Below are 18,850 nucleotides of genomic sequence, written 5' to 3' on the forward strand. Positions count from 1 at the left end.
GATTGGAGCTTACGTCTGTCCATGTTCTCTCAAGCAGGGATGCCCCGTCCCTCTGATGCTCACTTGCCACTGCCCATCCAGCTGCTCGTGCAGCTCTCTGTATGCCAGCGTGAGGGAAGACAAGCAATTGGGGTGGGGAGGGCGGCCGGGGCAGCTGGGTACCATCCCCACCCGTCCCTGGCACGGCTCTGCCCAGCGCACAAAGGGCAGAGTGAATCTTGTCCCAGCCCCTGCAGCTGAGGAGCTGGAAGGGGGAAAAGAAAAGGCTCACATAGAAGGGGTGGCTCTGCATCACCTACAGTTCTCCCAGAGGGATTTAGCCCAGAGACAGACAGAGAGGGGGAGTCTGGGCCCTATTCTCAGCTAGCGAGAAGAGGTGTTTTGGGGGATGAAGTAGATGATGATAATCATGATGATTGGATTGATGATGTCATTGGATCTTCACAACAGCTTGGAGAGGGGGACAGGATAGGCAGACTAGTCCCATTTCACAGTTGAACACACTCAAGCCTGGAAAGGCAGAAAGACGGATTCATTCAGGGTCCCAGAGCTGGCCAGTGAAGCAGCAAGACTTCCACATGCTGAAGAAATGAACTCTTGACCGCTCACCTGGAGCCCCTTCATGTTTGGTGACCATCCTATCCTTGAATATAATTACATGTTGGCTGTGTTGTGCTCCTTGCCCTGCAGCAGGTACAAAGAAACCTCAGGAAAGCATGGTCTCAGGGCCAGTCCCAGGGAAGATAGGGCAACACCAAAACTCCCGCATAGCTGATGAGAACAGCAGTGTGTGCTAAATGGCAGGTGAAAGGGCAGCAGGAGGCCAGGAGATTTTGGAGGAGGGAGGGGGCACCGTAGCCTGGGCCAGTGAGGTGGTGGGGCAGCTGCCGTTGGCTCTTGCCTGGCCTTGTAGGGCTGATGGCACTCGGAGAGGTGGAGAGGCATCGAAGGTGGGATTTCCAGGAGGGAGAAACGGCCTAAGTAAAGGCCAAGATGTGAGAAGTCTGCAGCAGAGGGCTGGTGTGGGGTGTGGGGAGGGGGGCGGGGGGGGCGGGGGACAGCTATCCATGCCCAGCTAAAGGTCCCTCCTCGTTTCCTGAAAACGAAGATGAGGACCCCAAGACCTCTACTGGGTCAGTGCCAGAGGGGTTGGTGCTAGCATCTGAACTCCCCTTATGAAACTTGAGGGCAACCTTCTTTCCCCAACCTCCAAACAGGCAAAAACAAGTGGAAGAAAAAAGAAAAAGAAAAGAAAAACCACAAAGCTTGTGAGAATTACAGCCAAAGGGCAGCCTGCAGGGGAGACTGAGGACCTGAGAGAGCAGAGGCTTCTTTCCAAGAGAGACTCCTTTCTCAGCACCAGCTGATGATGGCAAGCCCTACACACAGCGCCCGTTCGGAACAAGCTCCACAGCTGGACCATGCGGCCCCCTGAGATGCCCGCAGGGACCCCGAGATGCTTGCAGTCCTCCCTGGCTCTCCTGCTGGCCCGCTGCCCTCCTGGCTCAGGCCCAGTGCGTGTGAGTCAGCCAATCAATCGCAGCGTTGCCAGGACAACCCGGGGCGGGAGTGGGCGCGCTGGGGGCGGGCAGGGGTGGGCACCACAGGCAGCGGTCTCCTACATCTGGCTCCTGCATACCCCAGCAGAGGCTGCACATGTTGAGAGGAGGATGCCTCCCCCTCCTCCCTGGACCCCACCCCCACCACTGCTCCTAGGACACTTGCTGCTAGAGGTTTCAGCAAATATTTAAAGGGGCAGTTGGGGGGGGTGAGGAGGGGGGTGGGAGCAAACACTCCCTCCCCTCCCCTCTCTCCTTCCCTGAGCTTCTCAGGCACTCTCAGCTCAGATGCCATGCTGTTGTGCAACCTGGAGGCTGAAGGCTCTCCTGCTGAAGAGGAGGTCCTCGTGGGGACAGGGCAACCCTCCAGGGCTGGAGAGCTGGGGGCCAGCTCATGATTGAAGGGCAGGGCCAAGGTGTAAGGGAGCCCCTAGGCCAGGGACAGGAACTGGGGTGAAGTGTTGGAGCTTAAGTATCAGGAGGCTAAGGGAGTTAGGCCCAGAGGAGTGAGGGTGGGGCTCTGACTTCGACACTTAGAAAGTTCCAAGGGAAAGGCACCGTAGAGACCACCTGGCCCAGCAAGTGGAGGAAAGCTCAAGAGAGGATGCAGCCATTGGTCGATTTAGTTTAGTACAACCAAGCAACAGAAGTGGCTTTGAGGAAGGAGGTAAAAGGGATGGAAGGGAGAAGGAGAAGGTCCAGAAAGTGCATCATATTGGGGTGAGGAGCATTCTCAGGGCAAATTTAGGATCCGAGGGTATAAACAGAGGAGCCTAGAGGGATAGGGTCATAGGCAGCACCAAGCAGGTGAGATTCCAGAATGAGGAGATGGGGATCCCATCAGTCACTGCAGCCAGCCCTGTGCAAGGCTGTCTGGGCACAAGAAACGAGTGTCAGGTGTGGAATCTGCTATCAAAAATGGTTCCCTGTTTACTTGATGCAGAGAACCCGACAAAATCATTCCCATCAAGAAGTTCAAATCTTCACATTCATTTTAAGAGCACTCATGAAACTGCCCAGATCATCAAGGGCAGGTATATCCCCAAAGCCACCAAGTATCTGGAGTCACTTTACAGAAACAATGTGGGCCATTCCATCATTATAATGGTGGAGCTGATAGGTGTGCCCGGGGCCCAATAGTGGGGCTGGACACAGGGCCAGCAGCCTGAAAAGAGTGCTGAACTGTTGCTGCGCATGCTTACAAATGCAGAGAGTAATGCTGAACTTAAGGGTTTAGATGTAGATTCTCTGGTCATTGAGCACATCCAGGTGAACAGAGCCCCCAAATGAGCCATTAAGTTTACAGAGCTCCTGGTCGGATTAACCCCTGCATGGGCTCTCCTTGCCACATTGAGATGATCCTTCCTGAAACAGAGCAGATTGTTCCCAACCCAGAAGAGGAGGTGGCACAGATGAGAAAGCCCACAAGAAACTGGAGAAACAACCACGTATGGCCTGGGAATAAATTCAGCATAAAATAAATGTGAATAAAAGTAAAAGCAGGGGGGGAAAGCCTTTAGCTTCCAAACATGCCCATAGCAAAGGATGAAAAACCACACATTAGTAGGCAAAAATTTATAGCCAGAGGGGACAGTTTTCAGAATTAGGAAAAGAATGACTAGCGGCAAGTTTGAGGTTAGGTACCAGATGTGTGGGTGGAGGCCAGGCAGGTGGCATACTTGAAGTGAAATGTGAGGCTCTCTGAGAAATGGCCACATATGAGCCCCCACACTGATGCCAAAGCATCCATCTGCCTTAACAGGGCCTCCTGGGTCCACAGGCACTGCCTTCTCATTCCCCTTCCTGGAGCTCATCCCTCTGCACGGGGGGAATTCTGTTGGGAAGTGTGGTGGACTCCCCATTGGGTCAGACCCCTGGCTGCCTGAGAGGTTCAACCTGGCAGAGGGACAGGAAAAGCCACAAGACTGCAGGGGCAGGTGCCAGCAAGAAAGGCAGCCAATGCCAGGAAGACACCTACAGTGGGAGGTGCAGATTGCCCAAGGGCAAGTTTGCTCAGCACACCCAGCTTTGCTCTGGCCAGGGCCAAGAGGACTCATGGGCCAGGGCCAAGGGCCCTCAGGCGCTCTCGCAGCTGGCTTATCGGGACCTCAGTTCTGGAGGGCCAGGAACAAACAGGCTTCAAAGCCAAGGGCTTAGCTGGCAGAAGGAGGCCGGATCCTTCACCTCTGTCCCCTCTCCCTACCAGCACATATAAGACCCTAGTCACACTTGGGAGATGAGAGGGGAAGGCGCCTACAGCAAGATGGACGTGGGCAGCAAGGAGGTCCTGATTGAGAGCCCGCCAGTGAGTATGACCGTGTGTGTACATGTGTGTGAGCTGGGCCCTGCCTCATCCAAGCTCTCTGAGCCGGTGTCTTCATCCACCTTCATTCACTTCATTAACCTAGGACCGTGCTAAGTTAGGGCAGGGACACCAACCACTAAGGCAGAGTCCTTCGGGGAGATGGACATGGCAACTGATCATTCCAACGTGAGGGGCCGAGAGCCACCACAGTGGTCAGTGGAAAGGGCTGCAGAGAGCACCGCGTAAGCAGACACTATGCGGGGAGTCACAGGAAGCTTCACAGAGAAAAGGACATTTGAGCTGGCTCCAGAAGAATAGGTAGGAGCTCACTAGGTGGAGAAGGCAAGCATTGCAGGAGGAAGGGGTAGAATGTGTAAAGGCAGGGAGGTGTGAGAGAGCATGGATTATTTGGGGGAACAGAGAGGGATGGGGATGGCTGGGGTGCCAGGGGTCTGGAGGAAACAGCAGGAGATGAGACTGGCGAAGCAGGCTCCCTTGGGTCTCTCCACGCTAGACTTCATGTTTAAGCCTTTCTGTTGGAATCCAGACCACCTCCTCCAAGAAGCCTTCTCTGATCTCAGCCCTCCTCTGCAAACCCATAGCATTGGTGTCCGGCTCTGGGAGGGTGTCTAGCTTGTGCAGAGAGAAGAAGGGCCCTGCTCATGACCTCATACCTGTCTCCCTGCCTGTCCCACCACGTCAGGACTACTCGGCAGCCAACCAGGGCCGTTTTGGCATCATCCCCTGCTGCCCTGTGAGCCTCAAACGCCTTCTCATCGTGGTCGTGGTGATAGTCCTTGTGGTCGTGGTGATTGTAGGGGCCCTGCTAATGGGTCTTCACATGAGCCAGAAGCACACTGAGATGGTGAGCAGGCCCAGAATGGGGTGGGCAGTGGGTAGAGGACACGCCAAACAGAGGGGCTGGGCGGGCTGGGCAGAGAGTGAACTGTCGGGGGGTGGGGGAATGGAGGGGAGGAGGCAAGGGGTGCCTCAAGAAAGGACAGAAGCAGGAACAGGGTGGCAACTCCGGCTTAGGCTTTAGAGCTGAGGGTGGACATGGGGACTGAAGGGATGAGTGGGGAAAGAGAAATACCAGGCCACCCTGTGCCCTCCCCCAGGTTCTGGAGATGAGCATTGGGGGACCGGAAGCCCAGCAGCGCCTGGCCCTGCAGGAGCGTGCGGGCACCACTGCCACCTTCCCCATTGGCTCCAGTGGTATTGTAGTGTATGACTACCAGCGGGTGGGTATACCGGACTTCCTGATCCTGGGGCTGGGGCTGGGGGCCAATGACAAGACTGCTAGGCCACCCAGCTGTGCCACTTCATGCACATCCATCTCTCCCCAGCCCCTAGCCCTTTTGCCTCCCCAGGCTGAGCCCCAGATTCCAATAGGACTCCCTCAGGTGCCTAACCTAGAGGGAGATGGCCCAGGATCAGGGTTAGGGAGTGAGCGAGGCAGGGCCTTCTTGAATGAACTCTGGGCTTCCTGTGCTCAGCTCCTGATTGCCTATAAGCCAGCCCCAGGAACCTGTTGCTATGTCATGAAGATGGCTCCGGAGAACATCCCAAGTCTTGAGGCTCTCACTAGAAAGTTCCAGAACTTCCAGGTAGGTGTGTGGGTGAGGAGGAGTGGGTTGTCCCCTTCCCAGGGCTGCTGGGAGGAGCATTTGAGATGACAGCTATTTGCCACCTGTAAAGCGTGGGGGCTGCCAGGTAGGTGCCCGTCTCTAAACTCACCTGTACCACATCTTCCCTACCAATTCCCCAGTCCTTCCCTGATGCCAAGCTGCTGGCCTCAGCTGAACCTCACTCCCCGGGGGCTTCTGACTCCAGCACAGCCCCCTCTTCACTGGTGAGGAAAGCAGGGCTTTTCGGAGGCTTGGAGAGATGGCCTGACACACCTGAGGTCCCACAATAATGCCATAGGTGAGACAGAAACTCAGTTCCCAGGCTCCAAATTAGGTGCTCTTTCCAGGTCAAGCCTGCAGTGTCTACCTCCAAGCTGGGCCAGGAGGAGGGCCATGATGCTGGCTCAGCATCCCCTGGGGACCTGGACTTCCTGGGCACCACAGTGAGCACCCTGTGTGGCGAGGTGCCCCTCTACTACATCTAGGACCCCTCAGGTGAGCAGGTGTGACTGCTAGGGCCCCGAGCAGCAGTGGCCCAGGAAGGCTTGCGCCACCTTGCCATGTCAGCTGACCAGGAACTGGGGAATCCACTGAGCTGGGCCATCTAGGGAGCTCAGGGGAGGGAAGTTCATAGACCGCCCCCTCCCAGTCCCTCTCCCTCACATAATAAACAGTGTTTCTTTGCTTCTCAGGGCCTGTGGAAGCCCCAAGTGAAGAGGAAAGATCCATGCGCTAAAGGTCTTTTGCAGAGAAATAGCAAGCTGCTCCTACCCACACCACAGGGACTGGAGCTGGAGAAATGGGAGCTGTGGGGAGAGGTGGGAGCGGGCAGAAGAGATACGGCTCCTAGGGCCAAGGGGCTCCTACCACGAAAGAATAAAGCAGTCTGATTGAAAAACAAAGGGTGCACCTCTTGCATCTTCCCACACGCCCTCAGTCCTGCTCCTGGTGGGGCCAGTTAGGGGCAGGGGAGGGCCCTGGGGGAACGACGGGGCTTTCCCCTCCCCCCCCCCACCCCGGTCAGGGCGTGATGGGGGACAGGGGGCAGTGGCGAGGGGACTGGGCAATCCACGGGCTTTAGGCGCCCTCCAGTGGTATCTCCCAAGGGAGGACGAGAGACAGAGACAGCCAGAGACCGACAGAACTAGAGAGACAGGGACCGCGATGGGAGAGGGCGAGGGTCCGAGAAAGGCTGAGACCGAGCGACCGAGAGACGCAGGCAGAGAAACGCAGAGACCGAGGGGGCGGAGGTGGGCAGAAGCAGCGGAGCGACCTGACAGCGTGTCCCGCTGCCCGGGACCGGACTCGGGCCCCGCGCCCGCGTGACGAGCCGCCGCTAGAGGGCACCTCGCGGGAGCGGCCGTCGGCCGGGCACCTCGGGGCCCGGCGCCCCCTCCTCGGCCCCGCCGGCCCGCGCCCCGGGCCGCCCGAGCCCCCTCCCGGGGCGGGCCTGCTCCCGCGGTCCCCGCCCCCGGCTGGCGCGCCGCCCGGCCCGGCCGTGCGCTGTCCCGGACCCGAGGGGGGCCGAGCTCCGGGCGAAAACCCGCCTTCCAGCGAGCTCATTTCCCTAAAAGGGGGGGGGGGGGGGGGGGGGAGGAGAGAAGGAAAGAGGAAAAGAAGGGAAGGGAGCGGAGAAGGCTGGAGGCGCAGGGAGAGGGCCGAGGAGCCGGGCCGGAGAGGGGGCGGGAGACAGGAAGGAGGGGGGCGAGGACAGGGAAGGGGGAGAGGTAGGGACGCGCGAGGGGGGGCAGCGCGGGGAGGGAGCGCGCGGGCGAGCGGAGGGGAGCGCCCTCCCCTCGCCGCCAGTCCTCCGCTTCCCCTCTCGCCGGCTCCCGCGTCCGGGCGCGACCCGCCGCCGCCGCCCCCGCCGCCGCCGCCGCCGCCGCCGCCACCGCTCCTGCCGCCGCCGCGCCCTCCAGCATGCCCGGCGTGGCCCGCCTGCCGCTGCCGCTCCTGCTCTGGCTGCTGCTGCTGCCGCGCCCGGGCCGGCCGCTGGACTTGGCCGACTACACCTATGACCTGGGGGAGGAGGACGACTCGGAGCCCGTCGGCTACAAAGACCCCTGCAAGGCGGGTAGGCGCCCCCCACCCCGCCGACCGGCCGGGGCGCCTGGGGCCGGGGCGCGGGCAGGCCCCGCGGGGAGGCGCGGGCTGCTGGGGGTTTGGGGTTGGGGGAGGACAGTCCAGTGTGGGAAGCCGGGAGCTGCCTGGTTGGCAATGCAGTGGGGAACAAAAGAAAGAGGGAGAGAGGGAGGGGGAAGTTTGGGGGACTTTTAGGACTGAAGTTGTGCTGCTATTTGTGGAAGCTGCTGCCGCTGCCCTCTCTTCCCAGAAGATTCCTGGGACAAGCTCTTTGGGTCCAGGGAGAAACCTGCGGCCAAGGAGGCTTTTCCTCCTGCAGGAAACTTTTCTGGCCAAACTCCCGTGTGTGTGTGTGTGTGTGTGTCCGTGTGTGTGCGTGTGTGCCTGTGTGTGTGTGCACTTTTCCCTTGTCCCCCATCTCGGGCTCCAGGACGTTGCTGTTTTCCAGCCTGTCTGGGCTGCCCCCAGGCTGCACATCTGTCTGCCCAGGGGGTGCGGGAGGCCTGCATCTCCGAGGAGCAAGTCTCCTGAGGCCCCCACCCAGCCCAAGTGAAAGAAGAAAGTTTTTCAAGGGATCCTCTGATGTCATGCTCCCTGGGTGTCCCATGGTCCCCCCACCAGACACAGCGGCCTTCTGGGACAGAGGAGACAGCTGTCAAAGTTAGAGAAGCCAGCCAGGGAGGGGGGATTACCTCTGCCCTTAGGTGCCAGAAGTACCTACCAAGGCCAAGTTGGGGTGGAAAGGGGAAAAACACAGAGAACTCAAATACTGTGTATCCGCTCTCTTAGTCCACAGACACTGGAGGCTAATTAGCTGAGGTCAGGGCCCCAGAGTGTGTGTTTGTGTATGTGTGTGTGTTCTTTGTCCATGTAGACCCCATGTAACCCCTTCACTCCTGCTGGGCCCAGAGGGGTCTTGCCCCTGGAGTGACCAGATGGCCAGGCACTCAGGCCATTTGCCTAATCAGATGACCCTGAACAGGCTGCCTGGGACAAGAGAACACACAGGCCATAAGATATCATCAGAATCTTTCCTCAACTTCCTGCCTCTGATTTCAGCCTGTCTCCAAATAACCAGGGACAGGGGTAGTGGCCCAGTCCCTAGAGTTCTAGGAGTGCCTGTATGTGGTATAAGAGGTTGGGTCCCTCTAGTCCTGACCCTGGACTCCCTACTTTGGGTGAATGCATCACACACAGCAACCTACAGAAGAGGTAGACCCTTCTTCCAGTGGGAGGAGAAGCCAAATCTCAGCCTTTCTCCACCCTTGCTGGGTTGTGGGTAAACCAGACATTAGCCATCATCTTTCTCCCTGGGCTTGGAGTGGGCATGAGGCTAAGCGGATGGAGCTTGGGCTTTGGAGGCAGGCAGACCTAAGCTGTCAATCCTGGACCCACAACTCATTAGCTCTACTGCCTGGGGAATGTTAATTATCATCTCTGAACTTTGCTTTTCTCACCTGTAAAATGGAACTGATAATATGTCTCTCTGTAGAGTTGATGGCAAGGATTAAATATGAGAATATATATAAAACACTTATTAGAGATTAACACACAGTAAGCAATAAATGTTTGCTGCCTACTCCCCTGTTTTCTGTGCCTCACACTCTCACTTCATTTTTTTCTGAGGGAATGGGCTGGGTTTGCTGGAAGGGAGTGTCTCCCTGTCCCTGTCCTTGTGTCACTTATTCATTCAGCTGATCTACATGGACTGAATGCTTATAATATGTGCCAGGCCCTGGGCTTCATGTTGGGGGAGATACAGAAAAGTGTAAGACATGGCCCCTGCCCTCAAAGGGCTTCCAGTCTGGGAGGGGCATAAGACGCGTGGGGATGTAACCAACCGCACCAACCAAGAGGCGTTCTGTGCCACCTTGGGAGGAAAGGGCTTAAAGGCTCAAGGAGCCCCTTACCCCTCTACAGGCCTGGCGGTGGCAGTGGCAGAGAACCACGGCTCACAGCAGGCTGGGAAGGTTTGGGGGTTCGTCATGGAGGAGGGAAGGCCTTGAAGAATGGGTAGGAAGTCAATCTGATGTATTTCACTCCTGGAGGGATTTGGAGTGATTTTCGGAGGAGGCGGCAGGAGGCTGAGGCTCTATCCCCAGTCTCAGATTTCATGCTAGGGTGGGGCTGGCTGAGTTGGAACTTCAAACAAGGGCTCTGGAGAAGGCTCTGCCCCAGGGTGAAGTGAGGCTGATGGGGAGCTGGGCCAGGCCTGGGGGTGGCCGAGAGGGCCCGAGAGCCTGACAAGGCCAAGAGTCAGGGTCAGATCCAGGCCTCCCTCCTGGGGGTGACTGCTGCAGCCTTGCCTACCTCCACCCTGACTCCCTAAGACCCCACGCCAACAGCCTCACACCTTGCGTCCCTAGGCTCTTCTCTCTGTTCATGTTGCTGTGTCCTCTTGCTCCCTCTAAGCCCCGCCGTCCAGGTGCTAGATGTGATGATGGCAGGAGCACCAGGCTTTGCCTCCTTTGGATGCCCCTGATCTGCCTGCTTAGCTCTGCTCCCTTCACCCTTTCCAGCTCTCTCCTCTTCTCCTCCCTGCACACGGAGGACCAAGAATGAAAGTCCTGTTGAATCCCCTGGCTCACCTTTCAGGATAACCAGGCCCCTTCATTTGAGTTTACCTCCTGCACTTACTGTCAGAGGTAGGGCAAAATTGAGGGCAGTAAGGCAAAATTAAGACCCCTGATACCCTGGAGAGTTTCCTGGATCTTCTGGGCAACACTAGAACAATAGGCGGGAAGCAGAGTTGTTCTATGTGTGTGCTGAGAGCTGGTTCCACCAAGCTCATGCTCTGGTGTGCAGGCCCTCATGTGCACATATGAGCTCTCTCTGTCTCTCTCTCTTTCCTTCTCTACCCCTTGCCCAGGGAGATTGCGAATCAGCCCTGATTTCTTATATGTTAGGATGCCAAACCATCAAGGGGGATCTTCCCTGAGATTCCCAGCTCTTGGCAGTGAGCCTCAGGGCTCTGGGAGAGATGCGGGAGGCAGGAATGGGGACACAGCTGCTCCCAGAGGCAGAGAAGCACCTGGGGAGTGCCCTTGAGCCAGTGAGGACCTTACTTCGGCCCTAGCTGGCAGCTCAGAGGTTTGCTTGCTCTGAGAAGATGAGGTGGGCTAGTAGCTTACCAGCCCTCATCACTGTCCCCACCCCAGGGGCCTTGTTGCCCAGGTTTGGACTTCAAGAGGCCTCAGTCACAAGTTTTGGAGGTTGAGAAGTGATCCAGTCTCTTGCCAGACCACATTCCCCCTCCAGACACTCTGAATGAGTCACCCACCCACCTATGCCCCTGCTCCCTGAGTCACCTTCTCTTTTAGGTGCCCCAAGGGAGGAGGAAAAGACTTAGAATCTCCCTGGGCTCCAGATGGAGGGGGACCAATGGGACTCCCCAGAAAGAAGGAACTCTCAAGAGTTCTAGTTTCTCCAGAAGATATTGGGGGAGGATGGGGCGGGTGTAGAATGTGTCACTCAGGCCACTAAGGGCCTCCTAAGGATATCCAGGGGAATCAGCTAATCTCTCTGTCTCTCTGTCTCTCTCTCCACTCCCCCCATTCATTTCTAAGGGTGCCCTTCACCTTTGGGAGGTATAGCCTGTGAAATGTGTACATGCAATAATTTGTGTGTTTGAATACACTAGGGCTTGCACAGGGAAGTAGTCAAGAGAGTGTTTGGGCACGTTTGTGGGTGTACTCCTGCTTTATGGGCAAGTCCATCCAACTGTGCATGTGGGTATTCCTGAGTACACGTTGGGGTGTGTGCAGATATGCACCTGTGTAGCAGCATGCAGCTGTGATTAAGTACGTGCCCATGTCCGTGGGAGCTTGAGTATGTTCTCCCCCAGCAAGAAGCTTGCATTTGTGTGATGGGACATGCGGATGCGGATGCCTTGCCGTGCCCCAGGGGAGGAGACTCCGGAGCCAAGAGGCCTACCTAGAGGATGGGCACACGAAGTCCACCTTACTCCTTCTTTCCTCTCCTGCCCCCAGCCTGACTATGGAGTGGCCATGAGTGCTCCCGGCTGGTTTACAGCCAGAAAACAAAACAAACTTTTGATCCTGTGTTGAAAACAACTACTACCCTGACCTTGACCCCAGGACTTCCTTCCGGGTAAGGGGGGTTGTCCTGGACTCTCCAGCATCCAGATTCCCTAGCTTCCCCATGGGGGAATCCCAAATGGGCAGGGCCTTCAGGCTCAACTCCTGGCCAGAAGGCTCCCCTGCCCACCCCACGCCTCCCCACCCCCACTCTGTTCCCACACATTCTTCAGCCATGACATCCCCACCACAGGACGCCCGCTCGGCAGAAGAGCTCTGTGGCCATCCTAGGGCCTGTTGCGCCTTCCGCTTGCCCTGCCCCCCACACCGCCCTGGTCTCACAGGCCAGCACGGTTCCGTGGCCTCTGTACTTGGAATTCGAGGTTCTGCTTCTGAGCACTCTGGGGCTTCACTCAGCCAGGAAGCCAATGGGGGTGAACTGATATGCCCTTGGAAAGTGGAGAGCTGATCTTGAGCTTATGGGGCTGTTTGGGGGGTAAGATTAACAGTGACCATTTAGTGGGTACTTACTGTGTTCCAGGCTCTGTGCTACGTGCTTTATTTACATGCCTTATTTCATGCAGTCATCCTGGGAGACAGATTCTATCGTTAGCGCCTTTTTATGTAGGAGAAAATTGAGGTTTAGAAGAGTTTCTGTGACTTGTCAGCTAATAGGAGCCAAGCTGGGACTCAAAGACAGGTCTGTCTGCCTACAGAGACTTTGTGCTTTGCTGCCATGTCCAAGGACGAGTCTAAATGTGCAGCCACGTGTGTATATGATGGTGCCCATGGGTGTGGGCACGTGAACCCAGAGGTGTCAGTGTCTGTGCAGAGGTGAAAGGTGTGTCAAGGTGTGAGGGTATCCGTGTGGCCTGCGTGTGCCTGTGTGAATGTTGGCATTGTCTTCTCGGAGTGCACCTCTCATCCCACCACCTTTGCATGCCAGCTAAGAAACGTCTCCTGCTGCCATCCAATCAATTGCTGAGCCAAGTCCCCCAATGGTGACATTTTATGGGAAAAAAAATCTTTCTCATGTGGTGGAAGAGATTCTGGGCCACTTACCAGCTGGTGACCTTGGGCAAGTCATTTCCCTTCTTAGGCCCAAGTGTTCTGATCTCTGAAGTCAGGGAGGTGGGCTGGAATCTAGCCATGAGGTTATCTCTCGAAGAGTTTGTAATTGCACACTCGTAGGCAAATGCACAGGTGGAGCATGATTTAACGGGCATGCCCTGAGTGGGCCAGGATTAAATGAATTCATTAATGGGGAAGCACTTTGTCAACTGGGAAGGTGTCATTATGGCTACCATTACTGGCTTACTGGGTTTAGAGCTTGCAGTTAGTCTCTGTGTGTTGGAGCTTGTGCATGTGTGTTTTTTAGAACTGTCTGTGACCGTGCATTTTGTGTGTGTGTGAATGTGTGTCTGCGTGAGTGTCTATTTTTGTGTATGGGAATTTACGATATGGGTTCTACAGCAGTAAGGCACTTGAACACAACAAGTGCTAGACTGGGAATCAGGAGGCCCATGTTACGAATCCAGCCTCTCCAGCAACTAGCAGTGTGGGAGATCATTTCCCTTCCAGGCCTCAGTTTCCATATCTGTAAAATGGAATGTTGGCCTGGATAACTGCTAGAGGGGACTCCCACGTTCTGTCAATCCAGGTCTAGGTTGCATCAGAGTATGTGTCTATGGGCATGTGTCTTTGCAGGCCCAAAGAATATCGATGTGATACTTGACTTGAACAAACACTCTGGAGTGCCTTCCACCTGCAAGGGTGGTGCGGCGCTGCTTGGGGGGAATGGGAGTGGGGAGCATATATATCTCTGTGACTTCCATAGCTCTGTGTTTGAGGGCATGGCTGTGGATGTCACCATGTGCCTGATTCTGTGTATGATGAAGTGTGTGTGTGTGTGTCCACCCAGTGGGCCATCTGGGGCGGAGAAACCTGTGTGCAAGGCCTCAAGGTTAAAATAATTTGTGTAATGCTGCCGCCAGGCCTGTGTAGCACTCGGATGAAAAGCAGATGTTGCCGTGGGTGGAGCTTCAGGGAAGCTGCTCCCTGAGCTCCACCCCCATCCAGCTCAGCCTCCCGCCTCCCCCAGCCCAGCCCGGTGTGAAGCTCGCTTCTGAGCTCCTTCCAGAGCACTCAGCTCCCCAGCTTCCTCCTGCTCCGGACTTCTCAAAAGGCAGGCGGATTCTTGAGCCCATCTCTCTAAAAACATCTCTCCCCAGATCCAGAAGTCAAAATGGCCTATTCAGGGGGCTCTATGACCCCCCCGGCCTTCCTTCCTCCAGAGAAGGGACCCTGAAACTGAGAATAGGAGTCCCTCGAGAACAGTTAAACTTCTTCCTCCTAGCAGGGCAGCTCCGTTATGTGTCCTGGTTTCCCTCCTATGCCTCTCTGCTCTGTTCTTATTCACATCCTCCCCTCCATCTTTGAAACCGCCTTTGTTGAGTGAATACCACATGCTCAGCGCAGCACCAGGGTTATGGGCCCACAGAGTAGACGCTCTGTTATCTGACCCCCTTCTGCTTTCTTCATAGCACGCATCACCATTCTTGAGTTCAGTGTTTGTTTATTTGTGTATTGTCAAAGGTTAGCTCTACACAAGCAGGGACCTCTTCTATCTTGCGCATCACTCGGCTGGTGCCTGGCCCACAGAAGGTGCTTCCTAAGTATTCAGAGTGATGGGAAGAGTGACATGGCCGTGTCTTCCTCTGGTAGGGGGTGGGTATCAGCTTTGCTGGATTCCCAACTCCAAAGTGAGCACGAGTCTCCCGAGGGATCCTCAAAGCCAGTGCCCTGCTGCCTTCTTCCTCAGAAGGCATTTGCAGACTAAAGTTGCTATAGAGGAGCCCCTGGCAGTGGGGCTGCCAGTACTGGGTAGAAGGATTAACTCCCCCGGCCTCTTCTTTTCTCTCTAGCTGCCTTCCTTGGGGACATCGCCCTGGATGAGGAGGACCTGAGGGCCTTCCAGGCGCAGCAGGCTGCAGATCTCAGGCAGCGGGCAACGCACAGGTCTTCCATCAAAACTGCAGGTACGCCAGGTACAGGCTGGGTCTCCTATGTCCCAGAAATGGGTTCCAGAATTGGAGAAACAAGGAACCTCCCTGTTTCCCAGCCAGGCCCTCTCAGGACAGAGGCTATGAGCTTGAACCCAGCATAATGGCTTGTCTTCCCTTGGGATATCTTTATCCCTTCCCCCAGAGGAACAGCAAGTATAGACAAACCCAGGAGCCAGAACTGACATTCTTTTTGCTTACAGTTTACAAAGGACTTTCAAAAGCATTATCTAACTTAACTGTCCCCAACCACCTGCAAAGGTAGGTGTCAGGACAACCCCTGCCTTGCAGATACAGAAACTAAGACCCATGGGGGTAACATGACTTGTTCACGATCACATAGCTGGTCAGTGGCAGAGCTGGGACAGGAACCCAAGCCTTCTCACTCCAGATCTGAGGCTCTTTGCTCAACACCCCAGTCCCTCCTGCCTTCACCTCGTGCTCCCACTTTGCAAGCTTTTACGCATCTTTCCAAGCCCAGCTCCAGAGCTTCTCTGGTGAAACCTTCCCTGATCATCCCCCCAGCATGCCTATACCTCCATTCGCTCTCTCTCTGCTCTCTGTTGACCATGTTAGTATCTCACTCAGTGAACCACGTTTCAGTGGTTTTTCTTTTTTAATACGTTTATCTTCCCTGCTGGACTCAAAGCTTTTCAAGGTCAGGGATGGGTCCTTCTCATCTCCGAGTGTGGCCCAAGCAGCTAGCAACCCACCTGGACCTTGTGAATGGGTGAGAGAAGAGGAAGAGTCAGGGCACAGGCCGTTTCGTTTCTGTCCAGCCTTGTCACTGCTCTGGAACATGGTGCTGCCTCCAGGGAGGTCTCCATTGCCAGGGACAGGGATTCTCACCTGGAGCCCATGCTGCACACACTCTGCTGGGGCCAAGCAGTTGCCCTGTCCTGCACGAGGGAGGCTCGTGGCACAGGCAGCCGTGGAGTAAAGGTCAAACTAATCCCAGAGAGCAGCTGGCACTGGAGGGTGACGTGGTGGCCTGATAACTAGCAAGGCTTCCTGGGCCTCAGCGGGGACCAGCAGAATGGAGGGGTTGGAGCGCCTGGGCCCACCACGAACCCACCAGGTGACTTTGGGCAAATCTTCAGCCTCAGTTTCCTCATCTGTCAAATATACATAGTGATGCTTGCCCAGTGCATCCCAGAGAGCTACTATGTCACTGGAGAACGTGTATTTGGGAACACTGAAAGACCTCAAGATCCATATGCTCACAAGGAAGAAGTTTTATTAAGTGAGAAAGGACCATTTCCTAGTCTCAAGCCCCCTGCAATCCCTAGGAAATTAGGACACCATGGTTTTCTTTTCAGTTATGGTCAATTCTCGCTCTCTCTCGTAGTTTTTTTTTTTTTATTTTTTTTAAAGATTTTATTTATTTGAGAGAGAGAGAGAAAGAGAGCACAAGTGGGAGGGGGGAGCGGAGGGAGAGGGAGAAGCAGACTCCCCGCTGAGCAGAGAGCCCGACGCAGAGCTGGGTCCCAGGACCCCGGGATCATGACCTGAGCCGAAGGCAGACGCTTAACCGACTGAGCCACCCAGGCGCCCCAACCCGTGGTAGTTATGAATAGAGCTATAGGATAACCTTGTTCCATAAAGTCACTGCGAACACTGAATTCACAAATCCTAAGCCGTCCATCACTCCTAGGAGAAACACAATGTTCGCTTCCTGCTAGCTTCTCGTCATATGTGTGACCCTGTCTTACGTGTGTTTCTGTTTAAAGACCCCTGATTTAATACACAGTTGATTCATTAACATTGAGCCATGGCCAGCAGCAGTATGACTCATGACCGAACAAAGCTTATGTAACTAACAGACATGTATGTTCTCCATAAGGCACATCAAATCCTTCTAGCACTCGGGACACCAGACAGCACGGCAATGCTTCAGCACATCGGGGCGGAAGGGAGTCATTTTAAACAGCAACGTCACCAGCAAAAAGCCCCAAATGCAAAAAAATTGGCACTAAATAGACTATGAAAAAGATACTTATTGACAGTATGAGAGCTGAAACAAGAAGGCGGTGTCACCTTGTTCCCCCTCAGTTGGACATGTGGGTGACTCACACTTTTCCCTGCTCTGTGCATGTCAGCAAAAAACCATGAGAGAGCTGAGGGTATTGATTTTGGGATTACAAATAAATTTTAGTGAGTGGGCAAATATGGACTCCCCCTAAATGAGGATAGATTATATAATTTGTTTCCTGCACCGCCCCTTCATTCACTTGCTACCAATGTCTTCCTCTTCCAACCCAAGGAAATTCTTCTACCTTCGACTGCCAGAGCTCCAGTGGGCAGCTGCAGAGGAGAAGCCGTGGGAGATGGAGAGGCAGGTCCCGGAGCCGGCGGGCAGCAACATCCAGACCAGAGCGTGTGTGGCCCGATGGGGTCATCCCCTTTGTCATTGGGGGAAACTTCACTGGTGCGTGTGATGTTGGGGGGCCAGGGGAGCAGCCTGCATCTGGGCCTGGCCGTGGGGCAGCCGGGTCGTGTGTCGTGGTAGGAGTGGTACCTTCTGTGTACCTGTCCAGTGAGAGGCTGACAGCTAGCAATGGGTGGAGATGGGCCCAGCTGGACACTGTGACAACCTGGTCCCCTTCATCCTGGCAGGCAGCCAGAGGGCAGTCTTCCGGCAAGCCATGAGGCACTGGGAGAAGCATACCTGTGTCACCTTCCTGGAGCGCACTGACGAGGACAGCTATATTGTATTCACCTATAGACCCTGCGGGTGAGCAGGGGCCCCTGGGCACTGCACCCTCGGCCACCACCCAAGCCATATTCTGCCCTGGGCCCTGCTGCTGCCCCAACGGGGCCTGACACTGCGTCATCTGTCTCCCTCCCACCCCCCTCCCCTGGGACTTCTCCCCAGGAGCCGCCTGGATGTGGCTATGACCCCTGCACACAGCCTGGGCATCCCACGCTCAGGCCCCTCCCCCGCGCCTCACTCCCCCGCCCCCCTGGCAGCCTCGCCCGGCCCCTGAGTGGATGCACTCCCCCAGCTCGGGACCGCCCCCCTGAGCTGGCCCCGCCCTCCAGGTGCTGCTCCTACGTGGGTCGCCGTGGCGGGGGCCCACAGGCCATCTCAATCGGCAAGAACTGTGACAAGTTCGGCATCGTTGTCCACGAACTGGGCCATGTCATCGGCTTCTGGCACGAGCACACGCGGCCAGACCGGGACCGCCACGTCTCCATCGTTCGCGAAAACATCCAGCCAGGTAGCACCTTGACCTTGGCGCCTAGCTGTGTGCGCACCTGCCCCAGCACCTGCTCCAGGGCCTCTGGTCGGGGTGGGAGCTGCTGCCTGGAGCCATCGCTTTTGGTCAGCTTAGTGGGCAGCCCTTGTCCAGGGCCCAGGTTGGTCCAGATGCTATTGGCTCCCTGCCGGTAGCATCTCTGAGACCCTTGATCAGTTGTAGAGCTGCTTGGCAGGGCCGGGAGAGATCCTGGTCCTGGACACAGAGGCCATCGGGAGCAGCCAGAGCCCAGCTGCCCTGGGGTGGGGGGTAGTTTGTGGGGGGAATTGGCACATCCCCCAAGCCATCTCAGCCTTTCTCTTCACTTTTCCCCAGTCTTCTGCCCTCTGCCTGGTCTCTCCTCTAAGGGTTTTTTTCTTTCTTGTTTCTCCTGGCTACCTCCCTCCCCTCCCTTCCTGCTTCCTTCCTCCCTCCCCAGGCCTCCTCCACACTTCCCTGCTTTCATCTCCCTGTGGTTGTAGAAATGGGTGCTTCCTTTCCATACTCCCTGAGCCTTCCCTCCAGCCAGTCCTTGTTGACCCTGCCCCTCTGCTGGACAGACTCTTCTAGAGACCCACCCCTACCCTCAGGCTCCCCTTGGCTGCTCCCCGGACCCTCAGGTAGGGGGGCACCTCTCAAGTGCAGGGAGGACCCCACTCCCCACCCTGAAAAGGTGGCACTGCACCCCACACAGACCCACCCCTCCCACCCCCCACACCTTTTTCCTGGTCTTCGCAGGGCAGGAGTATAACTTCTTGAAGATGGAGCTCCAGGAGGTGGAGTCCCTGGGGGAGACCTATGATTTTGACAGTATCATGCACTATGCCCGGAACACGTTCTCCAGGTGAGAGATGGGGCCTGGCCTCCTCTGGGGCAGCCCGATCCCGCCCTCTGTAGGCCATTCTCTTTGGGCCTCTCGCTTTGCACTAGGCTGCCCT

General features: G+C 56.2%; 2 protein-coding genes across 7 annotated transcripts in view; both read left to right on the plus strand.

Annotated features, from left to right (window-relative positions):
- Positions 1-3,795: 3,795 nt before the first annotated feature.
- SFTPC (surfactant protein C) lies at positions 3,796-6,390 on the plus strand. Of its 4 annotated transcripts, XM_035023149.1 has the most exons (6): positions 3,796-3,864; positions 4,568-4,729; positions 4,983-5,105; positions 5,361-5,471; positions 5,840-5,987; positions 6,185-6,389. In XM_035023149.1, exons 1-5 carry the CDS (start codon positions 3,796-3,798, stop codon positions 5,975-5,977), a joined length of 603 nt encoding a protein of 200 aa, XP_034879040.1. In that variant the 3' UTR covers positions 5,978-5,987; positions 6,185-6,389. The 4 variants fall into 4 exon arrangements, with proteins under 4 accessions (XP_034879040.1, XP_034879039.1, XP_034879041.1 ...); XM_035023148.1 differs by lacking the exon at positions 5,840-5,987 and having other exon boundaries at positions 3,806-3,864; positions 6,185-6,390; XM_035023150.1 differs by lacking the exon at positions 6,185-6,389 and having other exon boundaries at positions 3,823-3,864; positions 5,361-5,479; positions 5,827-5,977.
- A 992-nt stretch (positions 6,391-7,382) lies between these two features.
- The window catches only part of BMP1 (bone morphogenetic protein 1), a 42,868-nt gene continuing 31,400 nt past the window's right edge, over positions 7,383-18,850 (plus strand). For all 3 annotated transcript variants that reach the window (XM_035022521.1, XM_035022520.1, XM_035022522.1), the window contains exons 1-6: positions 7,383-7,566; positions 14,536-14,649; positions 16,937-17,101; positions 17,290-17,407; positions 17,716-17,894; positions 18,651-18,756. In XM_035022521.1, coding sequence (XP_034878412.1) covers positions 7,413-7,566; positions 14,536-14,649; positions 16,937-17,101; positions 17,290-17,407; positions 17,716-17,894; positions 18,651-18,756 — 836 coding nt within the window. In that variant the 5' untranslated portion in view covers positions 7,383-7,412. The remainder of the gene's footprint in view (positions 7,567-14,535; positions 14,650-16,936; positions 17,102-17,289; positions 17,408-17,715; positions 17,895-18,650; positions 18,757-18,850) is intronic.

The sequence above is a fragment of the Mirounga leonina genome, unplaced genomic scaffold (genome assembly GCF_011800145.1).
Source record: "Mirounga leonina isolate KUSES-001 unplaced genomic scaffold, KU_Mleo_1.0 Mir_176, whole genome shotgun sequence".
Taxonomy (NCBI): Eukaryota; Metazoa; Chordata; class Mammalia; order Carnivora; family Phocidae; genus Mirounga; species Mirounga leonina.